The sequence below is a fragment of the Ranitomeya variabilis genome, chromosome 3, assembly GCF_051348905.1.
Source record: "Ranitomeya variabilis isolate aRanVar5 chromosome 3, aRanVar5.hap1, whole genome shotgun sequence".
Classification (NCBI taxonomy): Eukaryota; Metazoa; Chordata; class Amphibia; order Anura; family Dendrobatidae; genus Ranitomeya; species Ranitomeya variabilis.
Window position 1 is genome coordinate 486,390,265 of NC_135234.1, and position 22,723 is coordinate 486,412,987.

At 39.6% G+C, this 22,723-nt stretch overlaps 1 protein-coding gene across 8 annotated transcripts in view; it reads left to right on the forward strand.

Moving 5' to 3' along the window:
- The window catches only part of GPM6B (glycoprotein M6B), a 187,275-nt gene that overhangs the window by 131,129 nt on the left and 33,423 nt on the right, over nt 1-22,723 (forward strand). For 2 of the 8 annotated variants that reach the window (XM_077296788.1, XM_077296790.1), the window contains exon 2: nt 9,550-9,663. The exons of 2 other annotated variants lie outside the window; for them this stretch is intronic. In XM_077296788.1, coding sequence (XP_077152903.1) covers nt 9,550-9,663 — 114 coding nt within the window. Of the gene's footprint in view, nt 1-3,163; nt 3,637-9,549; nt 9,664-22,723 lie in introns of those variants that run through there. 4 more of the 8 variants (XM_077296786.1, XM_077296789.1, XM_077296791.1 and 1 more) reach the window with 4 other exon arrangements.

The following is a 22,723-nucleotide window of genomic DNA, read 5'->3' on the forward strand; positions in this document are numbered from 1 at the left end:
CAACCTGTCAGTCAGTTTTCCAAGCGATGCTACAGATCGCTTGGAAAACTTTAGCATTCTGCAAGCTAATTACGCTTGCAGAATGCTAAAAAAACGCGAAAAAAAACGGAAAAAAAACGCAAAAAAAAAATGCGGATTTCTTGCAGAAAATTTCCGGTTTTCTTCAGGAATTTTCTGCAAGAAATCCGCAACGTGTGCACATACCCTAAAGGCTGTGTGAAACCTGAGAAGCCTCTTGTGCTGCAGAGCTGCAGGAGATCAGATATCAGCGTTTTGGCTTCAGGCTCATTGCCCCTGAACGCGTCACACATTTGACGATTAGAATTTGCTGTTTTTATTCATCCCAATTGTTTTTTTAGCTTGTTTTATGAATAGCTAGTGCTAAATTTGTGGATTTGTCATAAAAGGTTTTGTTAGAAATAATATTGTGCTTCTCAGGCACATTGCGCCCTAACATATTCTCTCTCTTGCTTCAGCTTTTCTTCTGAAATGGCGAGGAGAATATTTGACTTGTCCAATGCCCTTCATGTTGAGCAAGTGCAAAATATACTGCTTGATGGTGAGACAGACCCCTTACAGCTAGAAGATTTAGGGGAAGAAAGTGACATTGCTTCAGAAGATGATGTGGAAGAATGTCCAGATGTGTCTGATACAGGTCAAGATGGAGAGAGTGAGGAGGATGCTCAAGACATAGAAACATATTACTTTTCTGGTTATTAAACATTTTTTTTTACACCTGATTATATGTATTCTCATTTATTACATTCCTATTAAGGTAACTGATCACTTTTAGAGCATTGAAATTTTTAAAAAAGGAAAATATAGCCAATTTTCTAGCCTGTGCCGGACAGGCACAATGCCCCTAAACTCGTTATGAAACATATTGCCCCTGACGGAGGGTTAATGGTGTTGTAGATGGGATTGAGAGTAAAGTGTCAGCCTTTACTGACGACGCCAAACTATGTAGGATACTAAAATCTGACCTTGACTTCACAATATTGCAAAATAATCTTAATAAGATGACTGAATGGGCAAATACTTGGAAAATGAGGTGTAATGTAGAGTAATACACCTAGGACGGCATCCTATTGCTGTATATACATTAAATGGGAGCATACTCGGGGCTACAGAAAAGGAGTCAGAATGTGAATGCCCTACCACAAGAGGTAGTAATGGCAGAAACTATGACCGCTTAAAAAAAAAAAAAAAAAAAAGGCTGGATAAGTTCTTCGATACACATAATGTTGTGTGTTATAGTTAAATTAGTGACCAAATGTACAGTTGGTGGAGAAAGGTTTTAGTTATTTGATCCAATACATTTAATTGATGCGTATATTTTTCTAACTTCACCAACTTAGACTAGTTAGTGCTGATGATCACACACAAATCGGATTCCAAAAATATTTAAACACAGGTTGTAATGTAACAAAATAGGTAAAAAGCTAGGGGGTTGTGGAAAAGTAAAGGGGTTAAAAACTTTTGCAAGTCACTCTACATCAGTCCCTAGCAGGGGGAGGAGCACAGAGGCGGTGCCAGGAGTTGAAGAGAGGGATGTCTCATTCAGGGAAAATAACTTCATGTTTTTACACAGAGCTTAGAAGTACTCAGCTAGTCAGTTTTTAATCACTTGGAAGAGGTAGACCTAATAAAAAGAGAAGAATTAACTGGGTAGAAAGGCAAAGTGAACAATTTAAAGTACACAATGGAATGTATTCAGAGGATAAAAACTTTGATGAGTGCTTCTTTAATGGTTGTCTGAGAAATGTTCTACCATTCTGATTGCACTTGGGCATGCAAATCATCAAGATCCACTGCTGGCAGTTCACTTTGTAATTGCTCATCAATGTCATCCTAGATGTGCTCGATGTGACATAAGTCTGGATATGCTGCAGGACATAGTAGCACGTTTAGGCCAGCTAGGCTGTTAATAGAAGTACAAGCAACATGCATGCTTCTGGTATTGTGTTGAAAAAAATGGTTCTTGCTACACTTGGAGTAGACCAAATCAATTTAACGCTGAGCTGTTGGCGTGCCTGGACTGGAAAAATGCTGGGTCTGGCTACTATATATTGAGCCACCTCACACTATGTTCAGCAGGGTAAGACTAGTATGACTAGGCCTCTTTATAGCATTGCCAACATAGACCAGTCTACGGCTATCATTGCATCCAGAACGAAAGCGGGACTCATCGCTGAAGAGGGCAGATCTCCATTGCTGAATTCCAGCCTCTGGTTTCAATTTAAAGACGTCATGTACAGCGACATAAAAAGGCCTTCATGAAAGAACATTAAATCGTGGATAAATTTGAATAAAAATGTGACCTTCCAGGGGTCTTTTTATTGGCTTGGTAGCAAAGACACATCTTCAGTGCAAATAAATAGATGCAACACTTTCAAGTAAGGTGATGCCTAAAAAAGAAAATGGTCGGTTTGATAAAATTCTCACAGATGTTTTAATGTAACCCAAAGGCGCATTTACACTGCAAGATGATCGTGAACGATCGTTTTTAAAACCTCTCGTTTCATATCTATCTTGGCATATAAACAGGCTGCCGGTAAACGAGCAAAACATTGGTTCACCACGTGAAGTGATGTGCAGCCTAAAAGATCACCGATCTCCGTGTGCACCATTCTGTGTAAACAGGACTCGCGCTGCCGACAGCTGTGGCAGCCTTTAGCACGCTGATGTTTCTAGTATATCAATCAGGCAGATTCTAATTGACAGAAACAGTCAAAATTACAAAAAAAGGTGGCTTTTGTCAACCTTCGTTAATTTTGTTAGTGACCCTCAACGTGCCTGATTCTTACATCTTCAATCATAAACTGGTATACGTTTAGCAGTAGACATCATTATATCCATTTTCTTTTATTCCCCAACAATTCTGGCTCTATGCTGCTTTGTTTTTCTTTCTTATAGTAGTTTGGGAAGTCTCGAGTAACGAGTATATTCGCTCATCACTAATGCTAAGCAGAAACCTTACTTCTTCTCTATGGTCAGCGCTGTGTAAAGGGCATATGGGATGAAGCACCAAGCAAAGTGAGAAAATGGTTCATATAACAGATCTGTGAGATCAGGACTTATTTATAAGGAATTGCCCAGCTTCACAGGGCTGTGTAACACGGGAACTCTTCTTCTACTGCTTCCCATACATCCCTGTGGTGGGGGTGTCACGTGGGGGTCCCTAAATGATGAGAGGTGATTAGCATTTCACAAGGGGGAGAAGGGGACAGAGTGGTTGAGCACTAGAGAGGGGAGGAGTGGCAGTTTTTTTTCACACTGGCTTCAGCATTCAGTAAGTCTGGGCACAATCAAGAACAGAATGGCCATTTTCTAGCAAGGGATCCTGCATGACGTATGACTGGTTTCTGGCAGAAGTCTTGGAGAACCAGTAGGGAGAGCAGAATTGGAGCTGACAACTCTGCATCTTGGAGGAGGCTGTGATCTGGTGGAGTGCAGAACAGAGGCACTCAATCACTGCAGCTGTAAATAGGAGGCAGGGAAACCAAGCCACAGCACAGGAAGACAACAGAAAGGCTTGTTTGGTGGGGAACTAAAAGGCATTTTTGGTGTATGGGATGAAACCAGCCATGGAAACTGCAGCAGAGGAAACGACAGAACAAAGCCAAGAAAGAAAAGGTACCCAGAGAGTTCTTGTCTTAGGTCCGTCACTGGCAGTCCACTAGGCTTACCTCATCCTATGTGTCTGTGTTTCTCCCTAATCTTTTTTCCATAAGGCTTCTGCAAATAATGTGGATTGTTTGATTGCAGATAGCTCCACATCTTTATAGAAAAAAGAAAATTCCCCTGCCTCATGAATGGAATTGCATTGTAGTGCTACTATATGTGTAAATGTGTGGGGATGTGTCTATATGCATAGATGGTATTTGTTTAGGGCATGTTCCATTTGTAGTTAGACTAAAACGTGTTATGAGCTATGGAATGTTTTAATTTTTTTATTAGATGCCTAATATGTTCTATATTTACGATTCCTAATATTTAGCAAAAAAATGTTTCCATCCTTCCTTTTTGCCTACAGTAAAGCAGCAGCTGTAAAGGCTGTGTTCAGTCACCATTACTCCACAGTCAGTTGGAGCATACATACAAGTAACAGCCCTTCTAACACTGAAGTGGTCTCTTAGCAACTCCAGGGACGTGGAGCCTTTATGTTAGAATCAATTACGTCATATCAATGATATAGACCACAGCTAATATTTCACTAGGATATTATCAATTATACCCCATGGTCAAACTTGCACTAATTAAGTAGATGTAGTGTATTATCTTAAACAAGTACCGCTCATCTCGTTTTTGTATTTTTTTTTCTCGTCCTTTCTAATGTAAAACAGTAATTGAGATCAAATCCTTTAATGTAAAAAAACTGAACAGTACTTAGCTGAAAATAAGAAGCATATACCTGTGTATATACATGTGTATGTATGTATGCATATATAATTTGTGTGTATATACAGTGTGTGTGTATGTATGTGTGTATATATATATATATATATATATATATATATATATATATATATATATAACTTTTTGTTTCTCCAGCGATCAGTCCAATGTTAGAGTAAAATATACCTTTTATTTATCCATTAAAAAGTTCCAGATTTCTTCAGTTACAATATTGCATACATTCTAGCCCTTATGGACAATATATATATATATATATATATATATATATATATATATATATATATATATATATATGTAGATAGATATAGGTTGTGTGTGTGTGTATGTATGTGTATATATATATATATATATATATATATATATATATATATATATATATATATATATACCTGCCTGCTGAATAATCATACCATAGCCACCTTTATCTTGTAAGCGCCATGTTATTGGTAGTCTGTAGTTGCCCATGGCTATACTAAAATAACATGTGCAGTTTAGTGTCTTCTGTAAAGTGGTATCTTATGTGTAAGTAATATGGGGTTTGCAGTGACTGTCACTATACAAGCAGTGATTTTCTTCATCTCTTGCCAAATGCCTGTGTTTAGTAAAAGCAATCCCTAATTCATGAGCAAGAAGTTGCTGAAATGCAAAGTGAAGGATGGCATCTGCTATAGCGGCAGCCTTTAGGGTCCCCCACATTCCCATTGCTCATGGTCAGGGCAGATAGTCTAAGTGGAAGAAAGCGGTTGATGCCTGCTGAGACCATAATAACTTTTCATGAGGATGTATGACAGTCATGAGTTTTGTTTTTCGTATTAAACTGTAACACTTTCTGTAGCGAGTCTTTTCTTCCATTCATGTGATTTGTAAATCGATGGCTGTGACCATGCTGGGGTGTGTGCCTGGTTTTGGAGAAAATAGATGAATGATTGTGCTATACTAAAATTCATGGTTTCTGTCTAGTGGCAATAATCTATCCTATAAAAATGAGTGTAGTTTGACTAATTCTGGTAACTTCTCTAAACACAGTAACATGTATGTTAACCTTTTTTTTTTTTTTTTTTTTTTTGCTGAGTGAGACCAAATTGGTTGAAATGGAGGCTGTTGAGTCCTAAGGGAGAACAGTGCAAATGATTTTCACAGTGTATTACTCCATAGACTGTTGTAGATTAGAAGTAATGTACAAGTATTATGATTATTATATAGAGACGGCTGGCTGTATTATTATCTAAGTCCGGCCATACATAAGTGTGTGGACAGTAGTGGCTTATATTATATAGTGCGGTGTCGCTTTGTGGATGTTTGCTGGTATCAGATGGAATGTGACAGTTCTCTGAAAAAAAATTGTTTCCTGGTACATTTTTCTCTCTAAGAAATAAATTGGATTTTTTTAATTTTTTTTCCAAACCCACTATTCCAATGCTGCTCAGCAGCGCCCCCATTGTGTGCAGGCCGGCCATGCTGCACCTGAACATAGTGTGCACATTCATGATTATTGCCTCTGTTGCTAGGCAACCACCTAAACTCATTTGACACTGCCTAGAAATTCAGTGCAATTCTTTTTTTTTTTTCACTAGTTTCCTTTAATTTGTTTCTTATGTTTTTTTAATACAGTGATAAAAATGTCAGCTGTGTAGTATACAGGTCCTTCTCAAAAAATTAGCATATAGTGTTAAATTTCATTATTTACCATAATGTAATGATTACAATTAAACTTTCATATATTATAGATTCATTATCCACCAACTGAAATTTGTCAGGTCTTTTATTGTTTTAAAACTGATGATTTTGGCCTACAACTCCTGATAACCCAAAAAACCTGTCTCAATAAATTAGCATATTTCAACCGTCCAATCAAATAAAAGTGTTTTTTAATAACAAACAAAAAAACCATCAAATAATAATGTTCAGTTATGCACTCAATACTTGGTCGGGAATCCTTTGGCAGAAATGACTGATTCAATGCGGCGTGGCATGGAGGCAATCAGCCTGTGACACTGCTGAGATGTTATGGAGGCCCAGGATGCTTCAATAGCGGCCTTAAGCTCATCCAGAGTGTTGGGTCTTGCGTCTCTCAACTTTCTCTTCACAATATCCCACAGATTCTCTATGGGGTTCAGGTCAGGAGAGTTGGCAGGCCAATTGAGCACAGTAATACCATGGTCAGTAAACCATTTACCAGTGGTTTTGGCACTGTGAGCAGGTGCCAGGAAGCATGAAGTGCTCCAAAATCTCCTGATAGCTAGCTGCATTGACCCTGCCCTTGATGAAACACAGTGGACCAACACCAGCAGCTGACATGGCACCCCACACCATCACTGACTGGGTACTTGACACTGGACTTCAGGCATTTTGGCATTTCCTTCTCCCCAGTCTTCCTCCAGACTCTGGCACCTTGATTTCCGAATGACATGCAAAATTTGCTTTCATCAGAAAAAAGTACTTGGGACCACTTAGCAACAGTCCAGTGCTGCTTCTCTGTAGCCCAGGTCAGGCGCTTCTGCCGCTGTTTATGGTTCAAAAGTGGCTTTACCTGGGGAATGCGGCACCTGTAGCCCATTTCCTGCACACGCCTGTGCACGGTGGCTCTGGATGTTTCCACACCAGACTCAGTCCACTGCTTCCTCAGGTTCCCCAAGGTCTGGAATCGGTCCTTCTCCACAATCTTCCTCAGGGTCCGGTCACCTCTTCTCGTTGTACAGCGTTTTCTGCCACATTGTTTCCTTCCAACAGACTTACCATTGAGGTGCCTTGATACAGCACTCTGGGAACAGCCTATTTGTTGAGAAATTTCTTTCTGGGTCTTACCCTCTTGCTTGAGGGTGTCAATGATGGCCTTCTTGACATCTGTCAGGTCGCTAGTCTTACCCATGATGGGGGTTTTGAGTAATGAACCAGGCAGGGAGTTTTTAAAAGCCTCAGGTATCTTTTGCATGTGTTTAGAGTTAATTAGTTGATTCAGAAGATTAGGGTAATAGGTCGTTTAGAGAACCTTTTCTTGATATGCTAATTTATTGAGACAGGTTTTTTGGGTTATCAGGAGTTGTATGCCAAAATCATCAGTATTAAAACAATAAAAGACCTGACAAATTTCAGTTGGTGGATAATGAATCTATAATATATGAAAGTTTAATTGTAATCATTACATTATGGTAAATAATGAAATTTAACACTATATGCTAATTTTTTGAGAAGGACCTGTATATGTGGCAGATCTTTTCGTTCTATCTATTTTTTTTCTCAAAAGAAGTTGCGAGTCTGCCTGCTGAGTGCTACGGCTCAGCATTACTGTTCACTTAAAGCTCTGTATTCTGATTGCCAGGCACCAATAAAGGTAGGTGCCAAAAATAACAAGAACTTCTCTTTATCTTCCAATATTCCAGCAGAATCTTTTGATCTTCTTAAGCCTGTGGCTGACTTTACCATCCGCATAGCATCAAAGCTTTGCTGATGTCCAGGCCTTTATTAGGACATTGGCAAAATGAGTTCTTTCTCTCGTGCAGTGATTTCCATCAATGATATCTGTGTTTGACTGCTCGCCTTTTATTTCTTGGACATAATAGTGACCATACACAAATTTGAATAAACTATCTAAGACCTGCACATCAAAAGATCTCTTCTACAGAATTTCTAAAAAAAAATAAAACAAAATATTTTCAGAAAGAAAGTTAAATACAATCTTTTGCCCAAATGTGAACATTGTATTTTTATTAAAGTTTTACTGTTCAAATGCCATACTTTATTAGTTGGATATCTCAAACCTGATGAGGCTGGTGTATTTACTGTGAACCTCCTTATCAGTATGGCTGTATATTCCTGTGGTTAAGATGTGTTCCACTATAGGTGGACTAATTTTATCTTCACAAGGGAAAACTTAAAAAAAAAAAAAAAAAAAAAAGATTGTACAGCTAATATGATGTGGATGTCATAAGTACATACAACTGTATGACTACATCTTGCATACCTTCCAACTTTGAGAAGAGACATCATTGTGTTATATAAGCATGTCCCAACCTACACAGACATGCAAAATAAAGACTACACTCCATACTAGCTACACGAAGATAAGGACCCTCAGGCCAGAACTCCACTCTATAACTTACTCTAGCACTTTACAAAATTCCCAGCCCAGAACCATATTGCATATCATTTAGACCCCAGACGATAACCCATCTATACACAAGAACAAACCCTCTCTTATATGGACCCCAGACCAGAACCTCCTCATACTACAAATCCCTGACCTTAACCACCTTACCGACCTTGGATCAGGCAGTTAGTTATTCACCTGCTCCTGTTCTTCCGTCTACTCTTGGGAGCCACCAAAAGACGCTGTCCTGACACTGCTTGGCATCAGACATTTCTGTGTTGGCATCCTAGAGCAGAGGGAAGAGCAGGAACAGGGAGAGACAAGAAGAGGGATTGCTAGTAAGATTTTCCGGGTGTCTTGAAGTTTTCCGTATTTTCCGGAGTCTTCTGGACGTTCTTGTTTGTTGATTTTAGTTCTTGTGGGCAGTTAGAATTTTTATCAGATTAAATGACTTTTAAAAAATGATGGCTGAACTTCCTAACTTATTTATAACTATTACCGTGAATCTTAATAAACTACTTGCGTTAAATGTTTTTGAGGCACTATAATATTGGTCGTCCAACATTTCAATACGTACTGGTGAAAATTCAGCATATTTACACTAAACGTGCTGGTAGTTGGGAAACTTGGATGTGATGGACTTCACCTAAACCCCTTGGTCTAGGGGAAATAACAAGTAATACTCTCATACCCTTGGTTAGATAGACCATTAGGCCTTTCATTGTTTCTATGATTATAAATGGACCTACACATGCCCTGTAAAACTACTGGACATCCTATAGCTAATGTTACTGCAATCATTGCAAAGCCACTTTATTTGTTTCTTCTATCTTCCAAATTTCCTAACTGTTATGAAGTCTTAGTAACTGATTAACTTGTCATACTCTTTACTATGTTATGCCATGTAGATTCTCATATCTAGCAAAAGGAATATTGATGTCTGTGACTAACTTCCATTTAGTAGTTTGCTAGATTAAATATGTGGAATTGACTTCAAATAATATGCAGGAGAACACTGACTTTTTACCACCTAAAATTGGCAGTGAACAGCAGCAGACAAGAAATGGAAATTGGCAGGTACCACTGGATGTACGGGAGTTCAAGGCCACAGCAAGTGCCAACAATGAGCGGCAGTATGAGTCCCTTGGGTACCGGAGGTAAATAAAGAGATGGGATAGATCAGAGTTCACATGTAGTGCAGCAGTCAATAGATACTGCTGTTCACTATCGTCTCCATTTGTCTCTTACAGATGACTAACTCTTCTACTTATCATTATAGTCATTAAAAATGGAAGTTGTTCGTTCAGCACTTAACTAGATATTCTGCAGGTTGCGATATTACCAGTTGTAGTTCATGTCATTACACTATTATGGAAACGATTCATTATCCGTTATAAATGAGTGCTCCTGATTTTTCATAATGAGCCCTGCTTTATGTAAAACTAGGATTTGTTGATTAATCTAATTTAAAAGGAACATATCATTATAACTTTCCATTATTCTGTGTAAACCTAGTACCTAGATACAGTGGGGGAAATAAGTATTTGATCCCTTGCTGATTTTGTAAGTTTGCCCGCTGACAAAGACATGGACAGGCTATAATTTTAAGGGTAGGTTAATGTTAACATTGAGAGATAGAATATCACAAATAAAATCCAGAAGATCACATTGTATAAATTATATAAATTTATTTGCATTTTGCAGTGAGAAATAAGTATTTGATCCCCTACCAACTATTAAGAGTTCTGGCTCCTACAGACCAGTTAGAAGCTTCTAATCAACTCGTTACCTGCATTAAATACAGCTGTCTTACATAGTCACCTTTATAAAAGACTCCTGTCCACAGACTCAATTAATCAGTCAGACTCTAACCTCTACAACATGGGGAAGACCAAGGAGCTTTCTAAGGATGTCAGGGACAAGATCATAGACCTGCACAAAGCTGGAATGAGCTACAAAACCATAAGTAAGATGCTGGGTGAGAAGGAGACAACTGTTGGTGCAACAGTAAGAAAATGGAAGAAATACAAAATGACTCAATCAATATCGATCTGAGGCACCTTGCAAAATCTCACCTTGTGGGGTACCCGTGATCATGAGGAAGGTGAGAGATCAGCCTAAAACTACATGGAGGGAACTTGTTAATGATCTCAAGGCAGCATTACGCCGTAAAGGTTTGAATTCCTGCAGTGCCCGCAAGGTCCCCCTGCTCAAGAAGGCACATGTGCAGTCCCGTCTGAAGTTTGCCAATGAACACCTGGATGATTCTGTGAGTGATTGGGAGAAGATGCTGTGGTCAGATGAGACAAATATTGAGGTCTTATTCTCAACTCACCATGTTTGGATGAAGAAAAATTCTTCCTATGACCCAAAGAACACCGTCCTCACTGACCAGCATGGAGGTGGAAAGATTATGTTTTGGGGGTGTTTCTCTGCTAAGGGCACAGGACTTCTTCACTGCATCAATGGGAGAATGGATGGAGCCATATACCATAAAATCCTGAGTGACAACCTCCTTCCTTCCGCCAGGACATTAAAAATGGGTCGTGGCTGGGTCTTCCAGCAAGACAATGACCCAAAACATACAGCCAAGGCAACAAAGGAGTGGCTCAAAAGGAAGCACATTAAGGTCAATGAGTGACCTAGCCAGTCTCCAGACCTTATTCCCATAGAAAACTTTTGGAGGGAGTTGAAGCTCCGAGTTGCCAAGCGACAGCCTCAAAATCTTAATGATTTAGAGATGATCTGCAAAGAAGAGTGGACCAAAATACCTCCTGACATGTGCCCAAACCTCACCATCAACTACAAAAAAGTCTGATTGCTGTGCTTGCCAACAATGGTTTTGCCACCAAGACTAAGACTTATTTGCCAGGGGGATCAAATACTTATTTCTCACTGCAAAATGCAAATACATTTATATAATTTATACAATGTGACTTTCTGGATTTTATTTTTGATATTCTGTCTATAAATGTTAAAATTATCCTATACTGTTCATGTCTTTGCCAGTGGGCAAACTTAAAAAATCAGCAAGGGATCAAATACATATTTCCCCCACTGTCTATCCAGGCAGCATCTGGCTGAAGCAGGTCCTCCTAGGTTGGGAAAGGAGGACCACCGGTCAGATTAGGCTCTAGTATATTTGGAAAACATCATTAAAGGGAACCTGTCGCCCCCAAAATCGAAGGTGAGCTAAGCCCACCGGCATCAGGGCTTATCTACAGCATTCTGATGTACCCTGATGTATCCTGAAAGATGAGAAAAAGAGGTTAGATTATACTCATCTGGGCAGGCGGGCGGTCCGATCCAATGGGCGTCGCGGTCCGGTCCGGGGCCTCCCATCTTCATCGGACGACGTCCTCTTCTTGTCATCACGCTGCGGCTCCGGCGCAGGCGTACTTTGCCCTGTTGAGGGCAGAGCAAAGTACTGCAGTGCGCAGGCGTCGGGAAAGGTCAGAGAGGCCCAGCGCCTGTGCACTGCCGTACTTTGCTCTGCCCTCAACAGGGCAGACAAAGTACGCCTGCGCCAGAGCCGCGGCGTGAAGACCAGAAGAGGGCGTCATCCTATGAAGATGGGAGGCCCGGACCACGACTCCCATCGGATCGGACCGCCCGCCCAGGTGAGTATAATCTAACCTCTTTTTCTCATCTTTCAGGATACATCGGGGGCTTATCTACAGCATTACAGAATGCTGTAGATAAGCCCTTGATGCCGGTGGGCTTAGCTCACCTTCGATTTTGGGGGTGACAGGTTCCCTTTAACTGATGTGGTCTGTTCAGTCAGGTAGTATCTGATTTGAATAGGAAGATCGTGCTTGATATCTACAAATTGAAAGAATAAGATAGCAAGGTAAAGGAATTAAGACCTTAGAGATATTCAAACCTTGAGTAATGTAACTTATGTGATTTAGCTTTATCAGGAACCATGACCAAGCATTGGAAAAAATGATTATCATAAGCAAATTGTCACTACTAACTCATAGTGCAGGTACAGGTTAATAATATGCTCCTGACGTCATGCAATTATGTATATGTAACAAGAAATAAGGCCAAATGATCATTCTGATTCTTCACGACAAGGTCTGTAAGGTGTAATCACAGTCATCCTTTTCTATTTACCCTGCTGTGACCTTCATCACTGCTTGACATACTGAGGGCATAGCTCTGTTTTTGGTTCAATATAGTATGCTTACCCCCTCCGCTCCTGTTCTGGAGTGCACTAGTTTCCCAGCTTTGCATATGAAAAGTTCTTCTTGTCTCACTTCCTGAGAATCTCAAGAGACAATAGGGCTTGAGAACTTTCACAACCATAGAGTGGTGTGTGCAAAGGAGGTCTCCCACCCTACCCCCAGAGTAGTTCTGAAAGACAAGTAATGTGCATAACTTTGCTTTCCTTGCTTTTATAGAAACCAGTGAACTCAAACTCAAAAAGCCATTTTTATAATCAATTTAAGAGACATAAAGAAGATAACTAGAAGAACATATAAGTAATACTATAAATATGCAATAATCGGTTGTGCTAGAACATGGACACTCAGACATGATCAACCATTTCTATTTTAGATTCACCGGCACACTGTGTGAGGGGGTGATGTGTTAAGACTTCTAATATTTCTCTAATGCACTTACGTAATTATAATGCTGAAAATATATTTAAAAAAGTATCATACTACTGATTTACAAAATTGTTTTACTAAAATGTAGTAATTGTCTGTGAATCTGTGTCTTTTAATTGCAACTTGGTGGCACTTAACATGGAACATTGTTTTGGAGAATTCTAGTGTGAAAGCCCCTTTCTTTTGTTTCATAGTTTGAGTTTACGTTTTTGAGTAACCTCCAATTATTTCCTCGTTTGACATGTCTGCATGGTAAGTCAACAGATTACTTTGGCCTAACGTTCCCTATTTAACTGTACACAGTTCCCTTTCATCCCCCATTTCACTGCCATTATTACAGTCCTCAACAGTATATGTTTGTGTTGCCTTATGGCAGCATTTTAATTTTTGTCTAGGTTTTTCTAATTTTCCAAATTAGTTTGTAAATTAAAAAATATTAAAAGAAAATGATCGAAAGTGCCATGGTGTGACCACTGACATAGTTTACACAGTGCTGGCCTTTTGCCTTTTGCCCAGTGAAGCAATTCAATTCTACACGTCTGCCAAAACTTGAAATGGGCTTGCTATATAGAATATATGATATTGGTCCTAAGCAGAGTGATATAAGGGAAAACATATATGCTCGCCTCTGACATGTTTCTCAAGCTCTGTGTCAGACTGGGTGGCCACCAGTAACTGATTCTTGGGGCCATCACTTCACAGTAACAGTAAAGTTTTTAAGGTTTAAGGAAGTCTTTAAGTCCATCTAGTTCAACCAATAACCTAAGCTAACATGCCCTAACATGTTGATCCAGAGGAAGGCAAAAAAAACCCATGTGGCAGACTTCAGCTACATGCAAAAAATAACTTGACCCTAGTACACAATTTTAGTTATGCTTATATGTACCATTAATTTGGCTATAGTGTTTAATGAATGATTAGATGATAACTTTTTGAAATTGTGAATCAAGTGTAATAGCACTGCTCATTAGCATTCCTTCACAGGGGTCTTCTCCTGTTCCCCTGTAGGCCAGTCCAAGCCTGCGTGCACCTTGACTACATTAAATATTTGATGCTTTTCTCAATGTATTACTGAAATATCGCCATAGGCGACCAATCACCAGACATAGGCTGAAAATGTGTTCTTTCGGCCTTTGTCTTGTTGGCACAAAATGCAGTTTTTAAATGAAAGTCTTTATTAAGGAAAAAAAAGTGATTTCCCCCTTTCTTTAAAACATAACAAAATTAACTGTGGTTAATCACATCTTTGGGAAGCTGAGTTCAAATTTCCTAGCCACACCCAGGCCTGATTACTGCCACACCTGTTCTCAATCAATAAATCACTTAAGTAGGACTTGCCTGGCACAGTGAAGTAGACCAAAAGCTCCTCAGAAGCTATGCATTGTGCCTCGATCCAAATAAATTCTGGAAAAAATGAGAAACAAAGCAATTGAGATCTAAGAGTCTGGAAAAGTTTATAAAGCCATTTCTAAAGTTTTGGGACTCCAGCAAACCACAGTGAGAGATAATACCCACAAATGGCAAAAACAAGGAACAGTGGCGAACCTTCCCAGGAGTGGCCGGCCATCCAATATTACTCCTAGAGCGCAGCAACGACTCATCCAAGAGGACACAAAAGACCCCACAACAACATCCAAAAAACTGAAGGCCTCACTTGCCTTAGTTAAGGTCAGTGTTCATGACTCCACCATAAGAAAGAGACAGGGCAAAAATGGCCTGCATTGCAGAGTTCCAAGACAAAAAAACACTGCTTTTCTCAGTTTTGACAGAAAACATCTTGATGATCCCCGAGACTATTAGGAGAATACTCGGTGGACAAATGAGACAAAAGTTGAACTTTTTTAAGGTGCATGTCCCATTACATCTGGCGTAGAAGCAACACAGCATTTCAGAAAAGGAACATCATACCAACAGTAAAATACGGTAGTAGTGTGATGATCTGGGGCAGTTTTGCAGCTTCAGGACCTGGAATACTTGCTTTGGGAAATGGAACCATGAATTCTGCAGTCTACCAAAAAATCCTGAAGGAGAATGCCCGGCCATCTGTTCGTGACCTCAAGCTGAAGTACACTTGGGTTATGCAGCAGGACAGTGATCCAAAACACACCAGCAAGTCTACCTCTGAATGGGTTAAGAAAAACAAATTTAAGACTTTGGAGTGGCCTAGTCAAAATCCTGAGCTTAATCCATTTGAGATGCTGTGGCATGACCTTAAAAAGGCAGTTCATGCTCAGAAACCCTGCAATGTGGCTGAACTACAACAATTTTGCAAAGATGAGTGGGCCAAAATTCCTCCAGAGCATTGTAAAAGACTAATTGCCAGTTATCACAAACGCTTAAAGGGAATCTGTCACCTCAAATTGGCAGGCTATGTAAATGCCCTGTGTCTGGTTCGATGGGCGGTGTTTCGTCTTCTTTCCTCCACCCCATCCTTCCCCACTGTCAACAATTTCGGGAATTTGAGTAGGTGTCCTCCATAGTTCGTGCGTGCGCAATGCAATCTTGCCTCGTGCATGTGTAGTATGCTTTGCCCAACTGGGGGCAAAGCCGAAAAGCATTACTGCGCATACGCAGGCGCACTATGTCCCGGAAGTATTTCGCTGTGTTCCGGGACATAGTGCGCTGGCGCATGCGCAGTAATGCTTTTCGGCTTTGCCCGCAGTTGTGCAAAGCGTACTGCGCGTGCGCAAGGCAAGATTGCTTTGCGCACACGCGAACTATGGAGGACACTTACTCAAATTCTCAAAAATATTGCGGACAACGGGGAAGGATGGGGTGGAGGAAAGAAGACGAAACATAGCCTATCGGACCAGACACAGGGCATTTACATAGCCCACCAATTTGAGGTGACAGATTCCCTTTAATTGCGGTTGTTGCTGCTAAGGGTAGCCCAATCAGTTATTAGGTTTAGGGGGCAATCACTTTTCCACACAGGGCCCTGTAGGTTTGAATTTCTTTTTCCCTTAATAATAAAGACCTTCATTTAAAAACTGCATTTTGTGTTTACTTGTGTTATCTTTGGCTAATATTTACACATGTTTGGTGATCTGAAAACATAAGCGTGACACACATGCAAAAGAATAGGAAATCAGGAAGGGGCAAACACTTTTCACTCAACTGTATGTTTGTTTGAACTACAGTGTGTCCGTAAAGTCATGGTGCACTTTTATAGTTTGCATTTTGGAGCCCTTTCTCTAGCTCAACCATATCAGACTTTTTCAAGAGGAGAGATAACAAGAACCAATCAAACAATACAAACTCATTTAAGCTGTTGTTGAGCCCCCAGTCAGATTAACTCCTGACAAACTGAACTCTGATTAATACACTGCCATGTCTGTGACAGCATGCAACCTCAAGCTTATGCTATTGTTTGGATGTGTATAGGGCAACAAATGGAGCCCATATCAAACTGCACTGAATAAGTATGAAACTGGGAGAGTTTTTCTTTTATTTGGAGCAGATTTCACATTTCTATAGTTTTTTGTTGCTTTCCAGTGACTGGTCAAAAGTGCACCATGACTTTACGGACACACTGTATATAAGCAAGCACAGCAGACTTCACTTTCCTATACAGAGGGCAATGCACACAGATGTATACCATGTAGTAAACATTTCTTTACATTGGGTCCCTATGGTGGACGGAGACCTCAGCTTCCACCTTGAGAGTGCGTATGATCAGGGAAGTACTTCCTGAGTGTATGTGCCGGACAGGGTATTCAGGTATAGTGTGAACAGAGCCTTAAAAGAGGTCACTTGTCCTTTTTAAAAACAAGTGATTCCTCATTAGTTCAGGCTATGGGGCAGAACATGTCCACTCCTCCTACCCTGTTGTCCTGTAAACACTGACAGGCTACATAGCTAAGGATAGTGATACGGTAGTTATTATATATATATTAAATTGCACTGATTCCACTAATTATGTGCCCCTTGTTTTAGCCGGCCCTCCTTCTGTGAATGTGTTACATTTACAGCCAGGATCACAGGCAGCGCTGAGCAAGTCGCTGGGCCGTTATTAACTTGTTTCTATGGCGACGGCTGCTCACAAGCCTGAGGACAAAAATGTTTTTATTCTGCTGTGGTGAACAAAAGGGTTCTGGTGATGCTTTGGACAAAATGGTCTTTGAAAGCAAGAGACATTGATGTGTTTGTGCTGTGTAGTTTATATTCAGGGTTATTTTCGACCTCTGAACCTCACAATTTTTTTCATTTTTTTCCCCCTCTCATTTTACATTTTGTATGGTAATGGCAGTCTATTTTTTCATTTTAGTCACTTTTCACAGAGACCATGTACATTGGTGAATTATATCACATAAAACAATTGGAAGCTATAAATTCACAACTGTGCACGCTATACAGAAACACCATTATCTGCCCCTTGCAATCAAAGTGAGCACAAATTGGCCATTTTTATGAGACACTGGCCCCGAAATGAACTCTGTAGGCTAGGCTGCCATGCTTGGCATTTGGTGTGATTCTCTGCAGCATTACTGCACCAATTAGCTAAGTTGGGTTACTCTTTTTTCCATTATAGGTTTTCTAGTGTATTTACATTCCCCCCACGTTTTTTGTTGTTGTTTTTTTTTAATAAAATCTGTGGTTTTTACCTCTTTTGGAATGTCATGTTTTAGATAACACTCCTGTGTTTTGGATACTTCTTGTTACTTTGCTACTTTCTCTGATTTGATAGTCATGGGCAGATTACTTGTGTTTATTGCATTTCTGCTGCAAAGACGTAAGTGCGTATACTTTTTATTGCACATTTTTCTCATCTCATTTAAGTCTTTGATGAAAAGTGCATATTAACTGCAAGATAATTTGACATGTTGGAGATTTCTAAATGGCACACACATCAATTTCCACAGTGTAAAAAAAACAAAAAAAACATTCGGCTTGAAATTAATATGAATGGCACAAACTTTGCTGTCACTGTAATGAGCGGTGGATTTATTTATCTTTTTTTTTCTTTTTTTTAGCGCACAAAAATAAGTTGAAAACAAAAGCGCCAAATACTCAGCATGAGAACTTGGTCTTAGCGCCTTTTGCAAGCAGTGGCATCTGGAGTAGTAGCACACCTTGTGCTCTGCTAGGTTTAGTGTGATAGAAATTTAAGAAATATATATATCATACATAATATTATAATATTTTTCACAAATTGTTCATGATCAGATCATATCCCCTCCCAGCATTCTAAGATTATTGCTGTCTACACGGGACTTATTTATCTCCTGATGAACTTCTTCCAAACTGAGATCCAAATCTTTGTTGACCACACTGGGGCCATTTTGGTGTTATTGCGTCTGAGCTTTATTGGCATTGTCATGTGATTAATTTATATGTGTCTGATGGGTGTAACTGGGTCATTGTTATTTTTCCCCAGAGTGCAACAAACAAAGGTATTAAGCAGCACAAACCACTGTACGGGAAAGGAAAGTAGTGCATTTAAGAGGGGTTGGAAAGGGGTTAGCAGATGGTGCTAGTCACCAGGGACAGCTGTTGTGTCCTGGCTTCTATTATTCCATCCCGTCGCACCAGATCTTTTTAGCGAGGAAATGCAAGATTACATATCCCAAAGGGAGGCTCTCTCTGAAAGATGTCTTTTTGATTTTCTGCCATAGTACCATGAGACACATTTTGAGCATTTAGTCTTTTGTGTACACATTCAACATGCTGAACAAAACTTTTGGCTGATGAGAGGCCTAGTATAATGTGTTCAGAGGCTTGGGTGACATGGGGTATAGCTTTCGTGTGATGAATGTTTGATTTCGTTCATGTCTAGTATCAAAACCAGAAGATTTCGTATTGGAATGTTATTATTTTAGGAACTTGATGAATAGTGTCCGTGCAGTGAAACACCTGGTTTTTAGTTCAAGCTTCTTCTTCTTTTGTATCGGTCCTTTAATTTGTGTCTACTACAATATTCTGAAAGGAGCAAAACGTCAGAAGCATGGTCGATAGTTGGACTGTCAAATCCAATGCAACGGGGTTAAAAGCCAAAAGTCTAGAGAGGTTGGACAATGGGGAGGTATTTACAGTTGAGCAGGGCTTATCTGCCTTAGGAGGGGTGGGGGCCAGCAGTTGGCATGAGGCACCAAGAGTAAAGGTCCTGCCTTTTAATTTAGTGGTTCCAGTAAGGTAAAATATCGAAATGTTTGATGATTATGTTATTGGGTCATTTCGGCATGCAGTGGTGAGGGGGTTCTTGGAGTTGGTGGCAAAATAGTGGTGGATAGGAACTTCCCCTTTATGTTTGGCTTTTGATTGATTGCCTGGCGGATTTTGAGACTCTAAAGGGTGGGGTCCCTGGGAGTTGGTGTTATGAAAGAGGTTTTCTGCCAACAAAGGTGCCCCGAGCCTGTGGTCACGGATGATATATAAAGGGGGTCAGTTGGAAGGAAGCCTCTATACAATACCGCAGTCAAGAACTGTTTATACATCTACATGAGGATAATTGTGAAGAATTATTATTGATAAAATTCAACGGCTTTTCATTTTTCTTTTTTTAAGAAAATACCAATAATTAAGAGATGTGTTTTTGCCAGTAGTTTTGAAGTACCGTAATTGTATCCAAAGTGACTGCTAAGTAAAGGCAGATGGCAATCTAGGGAATCCAAATCGATCAGTAATTGGATTAGGTGGAGAAAGGGTAGGTGAATGATCATGATATGTCTGTGTGGCAGACCTACACAAATGTGTTAATGTACAAACCATTAACTGCTCCATGTCAACCGGCTTTGCTTATGCAAAATGATAAAATGGTGATACATGCAGGTACCCAGAAGGTTTATTAACTACCAAGGTTTAGTTTGGTATTTGTAGTTTTTATGCACTGTGGCTTCTCACTTTATATTGTTAAGGTCCTCTCTCTAATTGCCTTATTGTTGATATTAATTTGTTTTGGTTGTTTTGTACATCTTTGGTCTCCTGATAACTCTACTGAAGATGTTGCCACTATATCAATAAAAGTTGTGGCTCCCATACTTTTTTTCGTGCAATTAGGTCAGAGGTTTCCATCCATGAACTACTAACATTGTGTGCCCAGAGAGAGAACGACGTCTATTGTCCTATGTTATCCACTTTGGAAACACTGCATTTTTTTATGAAGTGGTAATGAATGGTACAGTGACCCACTTACAGAATATGAAATATTAGTCAGATGGAATTTCCTTTTACAAATAAAGAAAAACCTATTCTGCATTTTCATGAAGCCTGCAAAATGAATAATTCAGCAAAACCATGCAATTTAAGACCTCTTTCCTGAAAACAGATTTGTACCATTTGCTAGACACCAGATGGCTGTATTAGAGGAGAGGGCATCCGCAAATGGCAATATGTGTAATCTGGGGCTTTTGAAGACTGTAGTGTAGTATAAGCCATGCTTGCAGTGATGCAGGAATTGTGAACTTGTGGCTTCTGAATATTCAGGCTTTGTTTACTAGCACAAAATCTGGATTAGAGTCCCAGCCATATAACAGAGTATACTTCTCTACTAATAGTCATACAGTGCTGAGTGGGGACTTTGTTGCAGTAAGTTATGGGTCCGATGTTGTCATGTTGACCTCCTTTTTGAAATGTCTTGCAACACCAATTTGCTATGCCCCCTTTATGTAATTTAATGGTAGTTTTCTCAACAAATTGTTGGTAAACTAGAGGCTTAGGGTTAATAGTGAGGGCTGGATTTTCCATGTGTTCAATAAATAAGAGGCTGCTATGAGTAAAATGAATCTGATCTTTGGGATCAGGAATAGTTTAAAGCCCATTCAGTAGTTTTTAGTGCATTATATATTCATGACCCTAAAGATATGCGGCTGAAGCAGTTTTTTTTTTTTTTAAAGATTGACGCTTCAGTGTTTTTAGATCTTTTAGATGTTTCTATGGTTTCTGACGTACATTTATAAGCATTTAATGCTTTTATAATAATCTTTATAATATAATAATCTTTATTTTTATATAGCTCTATCATATTCCGCAGCGCTTTACAGTTTGCACACATTATCATCACTGTCCCTGATGGGGCTCACAATCTAAATTCCCTATCAGTATGTCTTTGGAACGTGGGAGGAAACCGGAGAACCCGGAGGAAACCCACGCAAACACGGAGAGAACATACAAACTCCTTGCAGATATTGTCCTTGGTGGGATTTGAACCCAGGACTCCAGCGCTTCAAGGCTGCAGTGCTAACCACTGCGCCACCATGCTGCCCTTTTACACTTTTATTGAGAAATACATCAAGTTTATGCAAAAAGTCTCTGCATATTTACGGTGCTGTGTCTTTTTTTTCTTTTTTTCAAGACTTCTATATGTCGCCCTGGCTTCTGGTCCAACTCCTGACTCATGGGAAACCATTCTTGCCCAATCAGTGCTTAGTTTATCACAATTTCTGTGTTTGTTTCTTCACCCGCTTTTTGAGTATTGACTACAGGTTCTCAATGGGATTGAGGTCAGGGTAGTTTCCTGGCCAAGAACCCCTAATCTCATGGTTTTGTTCAATGAGCTACTTGTTTATCTCGTTTTCCTTGTGCCGTGGTTCTCCATCATACTGGAAAAAGCATTGTCCATCATCTATCAAATTGCTCCTGGATCGATGAGAGAACTTGTTGTTGGAGGATGTTTAGATACCATTCCTTATTCATGACAGTTTTCTTAGGCAAAATTGTGGGTGAACCTATTCCCTTGAATAAAAAGCATATCCACACATGAATAGTCTCAGGATGCTTTATACAGCACACATGGTTGCACTCACCTTTTCTTCTTCAGACAATCATTCTTCTAGGTGTTCCAAATAGTCTGAAGGGTTCTTCCTTAGGGAAAAGAACTTTACTCCATACTCTTGCTACTTGCAGTCCAATCCCTGTTCTTCATCAGACAATATTTCTTTGCAGGAAGTCTACTTCAGACTGTTTGGGACATGAGGAAGATTGATTGTCCAGAGAAGAAAAGTTGAGCGCTACCATGAGTCCGTGTATCATGTCAACAGTAAAATTTGTTTCAGTCTCAAAACTTTTCGCAATGGCTGTACTTGCTAGGACACTCTGACAGAATACTTCTTAGTTCTGCTCTCGGTCATGTGCAAACCAATTTTTTTTTTTTTTTTTTTAATCCATGGACTCTGACCCTGTCTCTGGTTGATGAGAATCTCATGGGTATGAGACGTGGGCTCTTGAGCTAAAAATCCAAGACATCAAAGAAGATAATAAATGTATAACTCATGTTTGCAATTTTCACAGTTAAAAAAACAAACAAAAAAAAACATTGCCTCTATCTAACCTGAGACTGAAGAGAAAAAAGTAGGATGCTGTTTGCATTTATAGTACTGTTCTCACAGGTTAGCTTCTTAGGATCAAGAAAGTCTGTCTGAACAATAAACATTTTTAAGGGGTTCTCTGGGAATAGATAAAAATAAACTGTCATTATAAATAAATTCCTAAATACATTTAATTAGCAAATCACATTCGTTTTGTCTATGGTGGTAATCTCTGTAGTACATTAAAGTGTCTGTTAAACTGACAAAACCCAAGAAAAAAAAACAACAAAATGTGCATTTACCCTGTACTAAGTATATAGTAATAGCAATAGCACATATGAATAACATGGGGTACATAG